General features: G+C 37.9%; 2 protein-coding genes across 2 annotated transcripts; both read right to left on the bottom strand.

The window, feature by feature from the left end:
• Window positions 3,983–7,054, bottom strand: LOC107626790. Its single transcript, XM_021116834.1, has 8 exons — window positions 7,012–7,054; window positions 6,601–6,680; window positions 5,705–5,762; window positions 5,517–5,598; window positions 5,066–5,102; window positions 4,875–4,967; window positions 4,698–4,799; window positions 3,983–4,589 (listed from the first exon to the last, which is right to left on the bottom strand). Exons 1-8 carry the CDS (start codon window positions 7,052–7,054, stop codon window positions 4,113–4,115), a joined length of 972 nt encoding a protein of 323 aa, XP_020972493.1. The 3' UTR covers window positions 3,983–4,112.
• LOC107626789 (uncharacterized mitochondrial protein AtMg00810-like) lies at window positions 11,348–12,195 on the bottom strand. Its single transcript, XM_016329689.1, has 2 exons — window positions 12,092–12,195; window positions 11,348–11,987 (listed from the first exon to the last, which is right to left on the bottom strand). The coding sequence occupies exons 1-2, from the start codon at window positions 12,193–12,195 to the stop codon at window positions 11,348–11,350; spliced, it is 744 nt and encodes a 247-aa protein (XP_016185175.1).

The following is a 16,259-nucleotide window of genomic DNA, read 5'->3' as shown; positions in this document are numbered from 1 at the left end:
ATATAGTTTTCATATATTATAATAACTATATATAGCTCGAGCTATTTTTTGCAGGTACTCTTTCTGTACTCTTTCTGCTAGGATTTAGGTATGAGTGACGGAGTGAGCGGGGGGTTCACGAAGAGGGTGACACACATTGAGGTAACCAGTAATGCCGGCGGTAGAGCTAAGGGGGAGAGCGTCGGGGGGTTTGTATCTGGTGAGAAGGAGGAGGGTACTAGGGTTTCTAAGGAAGAACATGGCTTTCAAAAGGTTTTCTTCCGCGACATGGTGACTGGACAGAAGTCTCCGTCTCTTATGCTTTGGAATGAGGCTTTAGATGGAGAGAGGCTAGCCAAGGTGATCAAAGGGAACCACGGGGATTCGCATCCTCCTCGGGTCATCTTCTCAGAAGAAGGGCTGGCGGCGTTATCTGTACCATGTAAGGAAGCGATCGTCGTCAAAGTCTTGGGCAAGCATATGAGTTACACGGCAATGGTGCATAAGCTGGGTATGGTGTGGAGATTGAAGGGTGGGTTTCAAGTTCTGGATGTAGGAAATGGTTATTTTCTGGTGAAGTTTGATGCTTTCGAAGATCGGGAGAGGGTATTACTTGGTGGTCCTTAGATGATATCTGGGTTCTATCTTGCTGTAAAACCATGGTCACCTGAGTTCTATTCAGAGGAGGAGGTTTTTGGATCCACCATGGTATGGGTACGCTTTTACGGCTTAGGGATTCGTTACTACCATGAGAAGGCTATGTTGAGGATCGCCGCTGCAGTGGGAAAGCCAGTGAAAGTCGATGTAGCAACTAAGATGGCAGCAAGAGGGAAGTATGCGAGGGCTTGTGTGGAGATTGATTTAGGCGTTCCCATTACTCGTAGTGTTGAGGTGGATGGGAGGGTTTTGGATGTTGAATATGAAAGCCTTGAGTTGGTCTGCAATACGTGTGGTTGTTATGGGCATGTTGGTGTGGACTGTAAATTGATTAGTTCAATTTCAGCGAACATTGATAAAACAGGGGTGAATGAAGACAAGGAACAAGATCATGAGAAGATAGATCAGGTGCCATTTTCTTCTAATATTGAGAAGCCTTTTATTTTTGGTAGTACTACAATTGGGATAGATAAAAATAAGGATAAGGAAGTGCATGTAATGGAAGGAGCACATGCAGGGGATACAACATGGACCAAAGTGGAAAGAAAGGCAAAGGGCAAGAAGGTCTTTTTGGGTAGGCATGACCAGGATAAGTCCAAAAAAGTTTATGTGGATAAAAATTTTCATCCGTACGTTTTTATCATTTTAGAGACTCATTGTGCTTTCCAAAAGATGGCTGTCTTTTGGAACAGATTAGGTTATACTCCTATTCATATTGAAGAAGCTCAGGGGCATGGTGGAGGTATTTGGGTGCTCTCTGCATGGCCCGGAGTATCTTGCAATGTCGTGGCAGCGAGTTCGCAAGTGGTGTGTGTTGAGTTTTCGAATGGCAGTTTTTCTTGGGTCTGTGCAGCAATTTATGCAAGTCCCGTTCCTAGCAAAAGGGAAGAAGCTTGGAGGGTTTTGACAGATTTTTCTAGAAATTATTCAGGTCCTTTATTAGCTATTGGGGATTTTAATGAGATCCTTCTTTCATCTGAGGTTAAAGGTGGGAACTTTGTCTCTCGAAGGGCAGAGCGGTTTGGAGCCCTCCTAGATGAGTGTGGTTTGATTGATTTGGGAGCCCATGTATCTTTGTACACTTGGTTCAGACATATGCAGGGCAATTGGTTCATCTCGAAGAGGCTGGATAGGGCTGTGGCTACTGATGCTTGGTGTTTTCGTTTTCCGGAAAGATATGTGGAGAATTTGGCGAGGATGCATTCTGACTACTATCCCATTATGATACGATGTCAAGGTAATGATAGAAGAGTCGGGGTAAAACCTTTCCGTTTTCAAGTAGCTTGGTCTTATCACCCAAGTTTTTTGTCGGTGGTCAGGGGTGCTTGGGACAAGGATAGACCCAATCCTATTTGTTGCCTTTCTCAGGTCAGAGATGATGCTTTGGCCTTTAACCGAGATGTCTTCGTGATTTGGGTTGGAGTTAAGAGCACACTCTTTACTCTTCTAAACAAGGATATTTATGGTTAATTCAGAATAAGTTGAATTGGGATAGGAATATCAATTGGCTTTGGCTTTGGAAGGCGCGGGTCCCTGAAAAGTTGAGGCTCCTAGTGTGGCTTTGCCTTCATGATGCTGTACCAACTCAATATCTGCGTTTTCAGCGACATCTCTCCTCATCATCCTTATGTACACGTTGCAATCAACTTCCGGAGACAATTCTTCATTGTTTTCGGGATTGTGAAGTGGTGCGATCAGTTTGGGTTTCTCTAGGTTTTTCTGATGTGTATTTCTTTGGCTCTCACGAGGTGCATGATTGGTTCAAGCATGGCCTCCTCAATGAAGGTTGTTCCAAATTTGCAGCTATAATATGGTCAATTTGGCAAGACAGAAATATGGGTAATTTTCAGGGAATTTTTGGATCTGCCGGGTCAATTGCATACAAGGCTCGCAGGTGCATGGTGGATTTTGAATATACAACTCAGAATCGAGTGTGTTGCATCCAGGGATTAAAATCTCTGTCTTGGTCTCCGCCAGAACCTGGTGCTTGGAAGTTAAATTGTGATGGGAGTGTGAACTTGGGAGATAATTGTGCTGGTTTTGGATGGGTAATTCGCGATAGCTCCAGTCAATGGGTAATGGGATGCTCAGGAAATTCCTTTGGATCTAGTGTCATCAAGATGGAGTTGTGGAGTATATGGAAAGGTTTGGCTTGGGCTTGAGAGGCGGGTCTTAAGCTTGTTGTCTGTGAGACAGATTGCGCATCAGCTTTTGAGCTAGTGACTAGTTGGCAAGTTCCACTCTGGCATCTTGAAAAAGAAGTGATACAACTGATCTTTGACTTGAAGTTAAGAAGGGATTGGGATATTCGTTTTGAGCTTATCCCGAGAGAAGCTAATGTCGTGGCAGATCGATTGGCAAAGATGGGATCTGGAGGTAGCGGAGCTAATGAGGTTCACCTTTGGCACCAGCCGCCAGAGGTGGTTTGTCCTCTCTTGCTGTTAAGAACCTAATTTCTTTTCTTTTTCTTTTCTGCTCTTTTGTTTTTTCTCTTGGTTGTTCACCAAAAAAATAACTATATATAGCTAATTTTTAGGGGATTAGCCATAAATGCTAACTAAAATTAGTTAGGCACCCCGTTGCAAACTTTAATGATCAAACAATTAATAAGTCTGAGTGTTGATAGAAAATTGGAAAACGGTAATTCTGAGAAGAAAATAAAATAATAATTTAAAGTTATTTTATTTAATTTAATATCTATAATTTTATGTATATAATATTCATAGTTTTATATATTTTTTATATATAATATTATTCAATTATTTAAATAATGATTAAAGAATGCAAAATAAATAACTTTATAAACCACTACAAGGGAAACGGGAAATAGCGGCGGTTTCTGGAATGATTTGCGGCAGTTTTAAACCGCTGCGAAACGAAATTCAAGCGATTTGTTAAGCGTCGCCTATTAGGGTGTGGTTATATGATTTTCCGGCGGTTCTCAGGAACTGCTGGCACAACCGCCGCGATATGGAAATCTGTGATCGACACGAAATGTTCGGCGGTTTGAAACCGCCGCTGTTTAATGGCCACGGTTTAAAGACTAATGCATTTACCGGCGGTTTGAAAACGTCACGGTTTAATGGCCAATGTTTTTTGAAATGTAACTGGCGGCGGTTTTAAACCGCCGCTATCTCCTAACCTGAATTTTCAAATTTCTAACGGCTAGTTCGCAACCGCCACTATTTTCCGGTTAAATGGCTGCAAAAATACTATTTTGTACACTGGCAATCCACGCTATTTTTTATTTCAATGTACATTTTTTTTCGTTTTTTTAAATCGTTCTTAATATTAGTAAGTTAAATTATTTAAAATCCCGAAAAATAAATTGCAGGGTAAACGACAATAGCAAAACCATTAATTTAATAAATATAATTATCCGAATATCAACAAAGTGTACTCCTTACTAAGAGTTGCATAATCAACAAAATAAAAGTGTATATCTAAAAGAAGAAAAGGTTCCACAATCCTAAGATCTACTTTCTATTTTGTCCCTCCAACGCACTCATCCATGTGGCGACGTCTGATGGCAGCTTCCTACCTTGCCCTTGAAGTAGACATAACAAAGCACTCTCCATTGCCTGCATCCTGACCTTCCCAGCTGCTACTTCATCCTCCACTGCATGTCTTTTGGTCTTCTCAGCTGCTACTTCATCCTCCATTGCCTGTCTTTTGGTCTTCTCGGCTGCTACTTCATCCTCCACTACCTTCTTTTTCAATTTCTCTGCTGCCAACTCTGCTTGTAGTTTAAGCAGCACCCTTTGGGTCTCCTCCCTTTCAAAACCATTGCTCGGCTGATGGGAATTCATACCGAAGACTTGACTAGAAGTCGGCCCCAACCCCATGCCACGCACCCTACCCGAGTGCTCTTTTCCGAGAGCTTGAGCAAGCGAATCATTCTGGGATAACAGTCTAGAAGATTCATCGCCTTGCTCAATAGCCTCAATTCTTTCCTACACACATAGATAAGCAATTAAGAGCATTTATTAGCTAGTCGCTAACCGCACAGACTTCCAATAAAATTTTAAAAACTAAAACATAGGATTGAACACATTACTTACTCCAATAGCGCGAGCTGCATCATGGATATAGGAGCCATTGGTTCTTTTGTGCGTTAAGAGATACAACTCTCCTCTACTAACTATCCTCCCTTGTCGTTCCGACTGTACCAATAATAATGACAAAGTGAATAAGGTAGAGGAACAGATAGTTCAAAAACATTCCCAAAATTAGATTACCTCTTCTTCTCCGAGCCTTGCCAAGCTTTTCGATCCGCCGGTGTGGGTGTAAAGCTGCTTTGATCGATTCTCCGCATTTTTCTTACACTTCTCCTGTCATGCCATCAAATTAAGAGTTATTAGACACTAGCTCTGACGAACTAAATGAAGCATAAATGGACTTTGTCTGTTATGAAACAAAACTATATTACCTGTGTCTCTTCGCTATTGCGATAATCGAGAAACTTTCTTCAATGGTCCGCAGTAATTCCATCTGGGCGGTTTTCAATATTTGCTGCAAGTGAAAGTTCGGGGTCATAGCAGTGATGGTATAATCTGTTTCTCATTTCCTTCCAAGCCCTTCCTAGCATTTTGAATATTATACACTTTATAATTCCTCTACTATCTTCTTCAAAATGGAACATTTCATGCAACATTAAAATTAAGCTGTGAGTAGTGTTCAAAGTATGAGTTTGGAATGGTACGAAGAAATAAAAATAACATTTTACCTTTACTATTTCATTATAGACCTTGTCCCTGGTGCGAACCTTTCTCCAGTCCCTCTCGCAGATTGGGAATTTGGTGTAGTCAGATCCTAGCAGTCCCATAACGCCGCTCAGTAGACCTGCTTCATCCCCAACTGGTTGCAGTGCACTGTTAAACCTGAGTACGACCTTTCTTCCGTTAGGTGGCTTCATAGCTTCCTTCACATTCAGTTTGATCTGTTTGATTGTGCCATCGGATTCTGTAAAACATATTAATTCTTAGTTAGCTACCATTGGAGTCAAGCTGCGAATACATCATAAAAAAATAGGGCAATGAAAAGTAGAATTAAATAAGTTCTCTTATACCAATTGTTTTAACATCCCAAAATTCAGTGGTCTTGCGTCCCTTGCACTTCTGAGCATCCTGTGCAGCAAAAATGTGAAATTAGTATAGCATTAAAATATACTGTATGAGTTGGCAAAGTCACTAATATAGAAATGGAAAGGGGTAAATCAAAATGGTAAACAACCATTCATCAACCAATTGAGTTGCGTATATAATGTGGTCAACAAGACAACAGCAAATGTTTCTTGATCATTACTCACTCAAGTCTAATGAAGACATACACAAGATTTTAATAGCTCATCTAAATTAAAATGATACTGCAGCATTATCACATGAGTTCTAATTAAAAAGTCACTCTCATTGTATTTTTGGTCATGAGTCATTATCATATATACATACACACAGTCGAAAGAGACTGAAGTAGCTTTTTCTCATTTGGTATGGAATCATAATGTTTAAAAAAAATGTTGCATTAGAGAAAGAAACAAAGAAGCTAAGGTGAATGCATTCAGTTGCAATCAATTAGTTATAGTTGTTCTGTTTGAAAATCTCAAATTGACACTATTAGGGTGTATTTGTTTGTTTTTTATTTTTTATTTTTTTATTTTTAGAATTTTATAAAGAAAAAAAAGTAAAAACAATAAAATTATATTTGTTTTCCTATGCTTCTAAATGAACCATTAAATCACCTGGATCCTGATTCTAAATTACCATAAAAATTAAACCCTCTTTAATATAGTAATATCTATTTCTCCATCTTTAACATGATCACAAAATTATTTTTTTAAAAATATTTACTCAAGAGTCGCTTTTTAAGCTTTGAAGCATGAATAATTTTTTATTTGTTTTGTATTTAATTTTTTTAAATAATGATCAAATTTCAGATTTACTTAAAGGGTGATAACTAATAACTGACCTGCTTGTCTGCTCTTTTAGTTCTAAGTTCTTCCACAACCTCTAAAGCACGAATGTTGAGATCTGTCTTGCCTTCAAAATCTGCATCCAAAATCATTTGCATGGTGAAAAGATAAATAAAGACTTAAGTTTTCATCATGGAATACACGTATCAAATAATAACATCTCATATAAATCCATGCTCATCAAAAGAGGGAAATATAAAAATATCAAGCGTACACAAATGTTCAAATCCTAAACACTGTAAATGTTTTTAAAGTCTCATAATTAACCAGTTTTGGTGAAAGGTGTAAACCCTTTCAACTGATGCGGTTTTACATGTAATTAAAATTGAAAATATATGTTATGAATAGATGTAGGCTGCATAGCCATATTACACAGGATGAAGGTAAATAAAGATTCATTAACAAACCTCCTAAATATACCACCAAGAATGAAATGGCAAATGACACCATTGCAATAAAATAAACCTGTTTCGTCTAATAACTAAGTGGAATTACTAAAAGTAATTCAATTAGGCAAACCTGGGAAGAAGAAAAGCTACCACAGGGAGGCCAGGTACGAGTAAGATCACTAACACAAAACAAAACAGTAAATTGGTACCAAATCAAGAAGAAAATGATTAAAGTGGACCAATTTGAATTACAACCTCACTAATGAGTCAATCACTAAAAATATCACTAACGAGTCAATCACTAAGAATATAACGTCTTACAATAACTCCGTGCTCATCAAAATAATGAAGACAGGGCATCTTCCTCAGTGTCAATTGAACCTTTCAATGTTATTATTTCAGTCTTAAGTAACGAAATACCATATTCATCCCTACCAAGTTCAATCACTAAGATTACATTTATAATAATAATGCAGAATTAATTTTACTGAATCAGGTTGGTAGAATATCTTAAATAATAGAACAAATAGATATGTGGAGTGGTTTGCCATTAATTTATAAGTCTTTAGATTAAAAATGAATACTTAATAAATTCTCGAAAAGACTTTGTGCAAGACTTATTGGTTCTACTCCATTGATAATACCTGTCACAGTTGCAGGTACAGGAATACACCCCAAGTAAATTATTCAAGAGCTCCGATATACCCACTCGTCAGAGAACCTGATTCAATACAAACAAATTAAGTTCAGAGAAAGTCAGAATTTAACTCCGAGAATTAGAGGAAACATTGAACAATGGTAACCAAGATATTGATAAGCTGATGAGAGATCTTGAGATTAAAACCATGGAAAATAAACATTCAAAACAGATCACAGAGGAAGGAGAATGCTTGTTTCTTTGGAATCTAGAGGAAGCCATGGATGTTCTTCTTGTTCATAGACATAGTTACAGTCTCTGGTAAGAAGACAAGTTAATTGAAAAAGCGAAAGAATATGACAGCAACGGAAGTTATAGAGGATTAAGTGCTAGTGGTAGTTAAAAATGGTTTTATCTTTAAGGTATCAATAAGGTTCTTAAATTTTGAAAAGACTCAAAAATTATGTTAAAAAAATTCTTAACTTGGGTAAACATTATATTCATAAAAGTTGTAATCAAAGAGCTACAACTTTCCAGCTTAGTTCAATGAAGCTAAATCCCCAAATGTGTTCATGTCAGTTTATTTATTTATTTTTGAACTGCTGGCTGCATTTTTCAATTAACCATAATATTAGCCAATGGGTAACACACTTGAAAAAACAGAATGCCCCCCTTTTTTTCTCAAAAAAAAACCACATCTTTGGACACATCAACCAGCCAAAATTATAAAATGGAACTGCAAACCATAAGTACAAGATTACAAGAAACAACTACAACCAAGCCTTTTCTCACTAAATGGGGGTAGGATTACCAAGTGTAATCGTTGCAATGATTGCGGGATGAAAAAGGTGTACATGGGCTCCGTCATTTTTACTAGTGAGCCCTCACTCCCACAAGCAAAGAAAAACTTCCAATGTATATCACCCAGGAGATTAAACAGACGCATTACACAATTATTGTACAATTCCAAAAGAAGACATTACAGCTATGGAGAAAGATGAAAACAAAAACATTTTCCATTCTGCTCGACAACTTCCCAATTTAAGCTAAAGTAAATCATTCAATCCATCAAAAAACAAAGTACAACCACCGCTCTAGCAAGGAAACCGAACTTGAAATGATGCCCACGGAGGTTCCAACACCAATGAACCAAAACGAAACCAATAATAATTATAACAAATAACAAGAAACTTGAAGCTTTGGAAACTTGACAGTGACAAACTTCATAAAACTATAGAGCTAAAGGCATGAGAGAGAGAGAGAGAGAGGGGTCAGCCCAACAACAAAGGCACATTAAAACATTTAAACAAATACCTGGTGCGCAAAACTAGAAACATACATAGTAAAACCCACACAAGCAAACGGAAGGGAAAATGCAACAACCCATGTACTCAACACAACCTTAGCTGCAAAACCTAATCGAAGCAGCTATTGAACTACCACACCGAACAACAAACGCAAAAAGAGCAATGAACTCACCAGAAGCCGTCGCCACACAAATTCAACTTCGACCCAGAAAAGATTGAGAAATATAAATGGAAAAAATTAAAGGATTGTAAAATAAATTCAGATAGAAAGTGCATGGGTCTTGATAAAAAAGAAAGCAATCACAGGTTCTATGCAAAGCAAGCAGGTTTTTTCAGCATTTAATTAGGAAATCAACTAACTCCTAAAAACACATCAAGACTCAGGGGTTCAGATATTGGGGAAAAATTCAATCTAAGTGTTAAATTGAAGAAAAATTTGGCCAAAATTAATCAAAATACGTTGTTCAAACCAAAATTTAGAAAGCATAAAGATTAAATTGATGCAAGAATAGTTTTCTGAAGAGCCCTAAAACTTAAATTGGGATGAGGGAGAGGAACATACCACTGAGAGGGAAGTCTATTGCAATCGAGAACGCGAAGCACCGCCAAAGGGGAGAAGGCTGCCAAGGATGACATAGGGACGGATGGATTGGGATGATGCCGACGATGTCACACACATGCACGGCAGAAGGAGAAAACTCGGACGACCTCTTCTACTTCACCTTCGTGCACGGGAGCTACACGGCTGAGGGAGGAGCCTGTTGACCTACACAGAACGATGAAGCGGACTCAGTTGGATCTGACAGAGGGAAGGGTAAGGACGGCGGGGAAGGAGACCAATGATTGCTATACCTTGGCTCTGAGGAAGGGTTCTCGCGCCAAATACTTGAAGGTTATGGCGCAAAATTAAAGTGGTCTGGGTATTTCATTAGTGAGGCAAAACCCGTTTCTCCCATAGTTATTTGCTGCAGTGAGGGCCGATTACCGCCTCGGTTCAATTAATTTGGAGCGGCTCCAAATTTCGCAGCAGGATTCGCCACAAATAAGCCAATTTGGGGCGGTTGGGGACAACGGCCGGTCATTTGGGGCAACCATTTTGGATCTATTGGAGGCAGACCATCAAAACGCATGAAGAACTGCAACAGCTCACTCGAACAGCAACGCTCTGGAAAAAGGGCTGGTATTTTACCGCAGGTAACACCCGGTTCCCTTGTAGTGAACTATTTTAAGCTTATTTTATATTATCTGGCAGATAATTTTTTTTCTCTATTTCAGTCTCAATTTACATATTCTCAATTAAATGCATTCGACGTATTTACCTTTCTGCATGGGACATTGGGTATTTGGACATATAAAATAGCATGAGAGACTCTTTAAACTAAGTTATGTACGGATAATTGGATATCTAATCCAATTTAAAAGTAAAAAAATAAGGGCTATAATATTAATGTAGAAGTTACGTCAAAATTTAAATTAAAGATGATAAAATACAAGTCAATACAACAGATAATATCTTTCAATGCAAGATCAAATAAAATGTGCGTACGTACCATGTATAATATATGTCACAATGTATGCGTCAAAGAGAGACATAAATAGGTAATATATACAATCATATAATATATGGAACAAGAACTGCTGGTCAAGTTAATATATTTTATATACACATATTAGCAGCTTATTCAAACTGGGTTTCTTGACGGCATTATTAGAAACTCTAATGTTCACGTTAAATCCAGTCAATATTCCAGCATTGTATATAGCTAATGATGATGGTTCTTTGAATTTGACCATGCTTAAATTCTTTTTGAAGAAAATTTCATGCCCTAAGCTATTCAAGCTGTGATGTTGATGGCCAAAAGGGATTAAGAGAGGGAAAAGAATAAGTTGTTCTCATTTTGAAAAGAATGAAAAATTCTTTAAAAAATATTTGTTGAGTTATTACCCCTTATATACTATGTACTCCTTATGTACTCCCACTATATAAAAAAAATACAAATAAAAAAATAATTTAGGTAACACCCTCCCACAAGCTAGAATTGTATAAATCTAACAATCCTAGCTTGGAAACATTAGTAGAGAAGGGACCCGGTGGTAGAGCTTTGGTAAGAAAATCAGCAAGTTGGTCTTGGGACCGAACTGGCATAAGATGAATGAGACCAGATAGATGTTTTTCACGAACAATGTGACAGTCTACTTCAATGTGTTTGGTTCTTTCATGGAAGATGGGATTATTGGCAATATGAATAGTTGACTGGTTGTCACAGAATAGGGTGATAGATTTTTGAAGCGGCAAACCAAGAAAATCCATTAAGAAAGACAACCAGCAAGCTTCACAAGTGGCAGCTGCAAGAGATCTGTATTCAGCTTCTGCAGAGGACTTGGCAACAGTGGTTTGTTTCTTACTCTTCTAACTGACAAGAGAGCTTCCAAGCATGAAGCAATAACCAGAAATAGAGCGACGAGTATCGGCACAGGTAGCCCAGTCAGCATCGGCAAATCCAGTGAGATGCATATCAGAAGTAGAGGAGAAGAATAAACCAGTTGCAGGTCTACCTTTTAAGTATCGAAGCACACGGAAAGCAGCCTGCAGGTGAGAGGTGGTTGCACAGTCCAAAAACTGACTCAAACGCCCCACAGCATAGGAGATATCGGGTCTAGTATTTGTGAGGTAAAGGAGTCGGCCGATGAGTTGTCTGTAAGTAGTGTTGTCTGTTAAAATGGTACCCGACTCTTTCGAGAGTTTCTGACTATAATCAAATGGAGTGGAGAGAGGCTTGTAATCCAGATAACTAAAATCCTTGAGAAGGTCCATGGCATACTTCCGTTGATAAATGTGAATTCCCGAGTTGGAGCGTGCGACTTCCATTTCCAAGAAGTACTTGAGATCACCAAGGTCTTTTATTTTAAACTTGTAATCTAAAATCTGCTTGATGGAATTGATTTCACCAATGTTATCACCGGTTAAAACCAAATCATCCACATATACTAGGATGGCAGTAAAGCCTTCAGAAGATTTCTTGATGAAGAGGGAGTGATCATAAAAAAAACTGCTTATAACCAACATCAACAAGAGTCTGAGTGAGCTTAATATTCCATTGCCTGCTGACTTGCTTAAGTCCATATAGAGACTTTTGTAATTTGCAGACCAAACCTGGTTGTGACACATCCAAACCGGGCGGTATCTGCATGTAAACTTCCTTGTCCAAATCTCCATGAAGGAAGCCAGTGTTGACGTCCAACTGTTTCAAATGTCATTTCTTTGCCGCTGCCAATGCCAATATTACTCGTAGAGTAGTCATTTTGACAACTAGACTAAATGTATCACCATAATCCACTCCTTGCACTTGAGTGAATCCTTTTGCAACTAGCCTGGCTTTGTGCCTTTTTATGGTGCCATCGGGATTGAATTTTACCCGAAAAATCCATTTGTAACCCACAGCTTTCTTGCCTTTTGGGAGTTCAGTGAGACACCAAGTTCTATTCTGATCCAGAGCTGCTAATTCAGCTTGTATTGCCTTTCTCCAGCATTCATGTGCAGCCGCTTCCTCATAGGTGCTAGGTTCTGGATTTGAGGTGATAGCTAGAGAAAAGAGACTTATATTCTGGGTTTAGTTTATCATATGACAAATATTGTGAGATAGGATATAAAGTGCTAGAGTTGGCAAAGTTGCTAGGATGCGTTGTGTGGGTTATCATACAATGGTAGTCCTTCAAATAAGCAGGCGATCTCTTGACCTTTTCAGATTTTTTAGTGATGCAGTCATGCGGGATGATGTAGTTTTGTGATGCAGGTGCAGTGTTGGTGTGTGGGGTGCTAGTGGGTGCAATGGTATGTGAGAAAATAGGTAAATGCATTGAGCTTGAGAGATCTGCAGTTGAATCTGTGAGTGTGGTATGTGTAGGTGATGGTAAATGATGTATGGATGGTGTATCATATTGAAAAATGTCAATGCATTGTGGAAGAAGAGTGGGTGTCGTAGTTTCAGTGCTTATGGAATGTGAAAATGGAAAATGAGTTTCATAGAAAGTTACATTTCTAGATATGAAAATTTCTTTTGACTTCAAATCAATAAGTCGAAAACCCTTTGTTCCAAATTTAAAACCGAAAAATGCTGCTTTTCTGGATCTTGGGTCTAACTTTGTTCTTGAATTTGTTAACGTGGAGGCATATGCAAGAGAACCAAATACTCTTAAATCTGAAAGATTGGGTAATGTACCATACAAAACCTTATAAGGACTGACATTATCTAATTTAATACTGGGCAGCCTATTAATTAGGTGAATAGCGTGAACAAATGCGTATTGCCAAAAACAAAGTGAAATTCCTGATTGAAATAACAGTGCTCGAGCAACACCTAAAATGTGCTGGTGTTTTCTCTCTACAATTCCATTTTGCTCTGGTGTTTCTACACAAGAAGTTTGGTGTAGAATGCCAGTTGATGCAAAATAGGACTTTAGAATGAATTCTGGTCCATTGTCAGTTCTTATACACTTAACTTATTTTTCAAATTGTACTTTGACAAAATTTACAAAGTTAATAACCAATTGTGATGCCTCAGATTTTGTTTTCATAAAAAAGTCCAAGTAAATATACTCTTGCCATCCACCACAGTAAAAAAATATCTATGTCCTTCATTGAAAGGGACAGAAATAGGACCCCAGATATCCATATGAACTAAATCAAAATAATTCTTTATTTCAGTTGTGCTAAGATCAAAAGATAGCTTCTTTTGTTTTGCAAAATGACATGAGTCACAAGGAAATGTTGAAGCAGTGCAATCTATAAAAAGATAATCTTTTTTCATTAAAATCAGTCTATGCATAGGTATATTTCCTAATCTAAGATGCCAAATCTTGTTATGCTCAGTTTGTGAAGATGCTATGTTATGAGTAGTGGTAGAATCTGCTGCCAATGAAGCTTGCTTTATTGAAGGGGGTTGAAGGTGAAAGCATTCTGTTTCTCTACTCATTGTATATAGCTCATCTCCACACTTAGCAATGCCAATCGTCTTCGATGTGGATTGATCCTGTATCTCACAACACTTATCATTGATTAACATTTGACAATGTAAATTTGAGGTTAATTTTGACGCATAAATCAATTTGAAATCAAAAGAGGGAATGTACAAAACATTTTTGAAAAATTTTTTTTTAGAAAATATGATTGTGTCAACAATGGTGCTCACAGTTTTGGTTTCATTTGGAAATATCACATTTATTGGAGCAATATTTTGAAAACTTGCAAAATCTTTTAAGTCAAAAGTCACATGATCTGTCGCACCAGAGTCAATGACCCATAGTGTAGATTTTGGAGTTATAATACTCATAATTCTTGTATTAAATTGTAATACAATGATTTTACCTGGAGTGGAGGTCTGAATAGAATTAACCTGGTTTGCATTATGAGGTTGTTGCTGCACACTTTTACCTTTGATAAGCTCCAACAAGGCAAATTTTTGTTCTGGAGTGAATTTAGAGCTTGACATTCCAGTGTTCTCTTGGAGGCAATTGAGTTGGGGGTGTTTATCATTGTGTACATTAGCATGCTCCTCAGTGATCATTTGATTGATTGTGGTGGGATGTTGCTGCCGCTGCTGGAAATGGGAGGAGTACCCATGTTTCTTATAGCACACATCTTCTGTGTGGCCAAGCTTGTTGCAATAAGAGCATACTATCTTAGCTCCACGACCTCTACCACCTTGACTTGATCTCCTTCGCCCTCTTCCTCTGCCTCTATTAGATGAGGAATTGAGCACTTGTGATGCAGTTGTATTTTGAGTGGAATTGAACAAAATTTTATTGTTGTCCATGTTGGTCAACTGTCTCTCTTACTGTGTTAGCATAGAAAATACTGTGTTTAGGTCTGGTAGAGGTGACATGAGCATGATTTGTGATCTGACGGTAGAGTATTGTTCGTTCAACCCTCTCAAAAGTCTGACTACTTGATCTTCATCTCTGTATCCTCTTATTTTTGATAATCCGCAAGAGTATGACTCTGCACATCTGACACAGTTTGGAATGGATCTGAAATTGTTGAGCTCCTCCCAGATCTGTTTGAGCCTTGTGTAATAATCAGTGATGGTCAGATCACCTTGCTTGATGGCAAAAAGTTCCTCCTGGAGTTCTGCAATTCTGAACCTGTCCCCTTGGTAGTACCTATGCTTAAGTTCCTCCCACAAATCAACAGCAACATTGTTCCATATAATACTATCACGAATTCCAGGACTTAATGAAAGATTGATCCAAGAAACAATCAAATTATTGCATCTTTCCCATGCCTCAGATTCAACATTATTATTCTCAGGTTTTCTTATGGTACCATCAATAAATTTCAATTTATTCTTCGAAATCAGTGCTCTAATCATAGCATGACTCCAACTACCATAATTGTTAGGTGTTAACACGATTGAAATAATCAGTGTACCTGGATTTTCTCCCGAATGGATAAAATAAGGGCTTGATTGATCTTGAATTGGACTTGTGTTGTTCTTCAAAATTTGAGACTGAAGAGTAGTGAGTTGATGGAGGAGATTGGCTAGTGCGTTTACATCCATCTGTACTGCGTTGCTCTGGTTGTCAGCCATTGTTGAGAAATCAATGAATCACAGAATAATGGGGATCCAGATCTTCTTTCTTCCAACTCGTTGATCGGAACAGCTATGTTCAACAAGAAAGAATCTTGTGAAATAGCCTCTCATCAAACTCTATTGGGTGAGTTTGAAGGAAGAGGTAAGAAAAGGAAAAAGAAAATTTTGAAAGAAAAATTAGGAAAAGAAAGAAAATGGCAAAATTAGCAACTAGATTCACAGCTTGATTGCTTTCCACATGTTGATGGACAGAAGGGATTAAGAGAGGAAAAAGAATAAGTTGTTCTCATTTCGAAAAGAATGAAAAATCCCTTAAAAAATATTTGTTGAGTTATTACCCCTTATATATTATGTACTCCTTATGTACTCCCACTATATAAAAAAATACAAATAAAAAATAAAAAAATAATCTAGGTAACACTTTTGCTGATGCTCGGTATATAAAGTGAATGTTATAGTATTACACGACAGGAAGTTTCCTTAGTGGAAACATGGAACAATTAATTATTTAATTATGAATGTTTGTTTGTTGTTGGATATTGTTCCTGTCTAGTAATCTGAACCGAGGTACAACTCCTTCTTCTGTGTGTATGAGCTTTCTGTCCTAACAGCACAAACACCGAACTATACTTCAGCCGTCAAGGAACACCGGAGGAGGTTGGGACCTGCAAAGAGACTCCAACGCTCAAGTTAGTAAGAGTAAAAGATGAATATCAAATGACTCAGAATGAA

The sequence above is a fragment of the Arachis ipaensis genome, chromosome B02 (assembly GCF_000816755.2).
Source record: "Arachis ipaensis cultivar K30076 chromosome B02, Araip1.1, whole genome shotgun sequence".
Taxonomy (NCBI): domain Eukaryota; kingdom Viridiplantae; phylum Streptophyta; class Magnoliopsida; order Fabales; family Fabaceae; genus Arachis; species Arachis ipaensis.
This window is presented reverse-complemented; position numbering and strand designations above follow the sequence as displayed.

Excerpts from the sequence above, each read along its gene's own strand:
- LOC107626790 (XM_021116834.1), bottom strand. The coding sequence starts at position 7,054 with ATGGTGTCATTTGCCATTTCATTCTTGGTGGTATATTTAGGAG. Across the intron at positions 5,103-5,516 it reads GGAAGAAAGGTCGTACTCAG|AAAGTTTCTCGATTATCGCA; the intron begins GTTTAACAGTGC and ends GGACCATTGAAG. Across the intron at positions 4,590-4,697 it reads ATGCAGCTCGCGCTATTGGA|GAAAGAATTGAGGCTATTGA; the intron begins GTAAGTAATGTG and ends CTATGTGTGTAG.
- LOC107626789 (XM_016329689.1), bottom strand. The coding sequence starts at position 12,195 with ATGACATTTGAAACAGTTGGACGTCAACACTGGCTTCCTTCATGGAGA. Across the intron at positions 11,988-12,091 it reads TTTGGATGTGTCACAACCAG|TTTTTTTTATGATCACTCCC; the intron begins GTTTGGTCTGCA and ends GGTTATAAGCAG.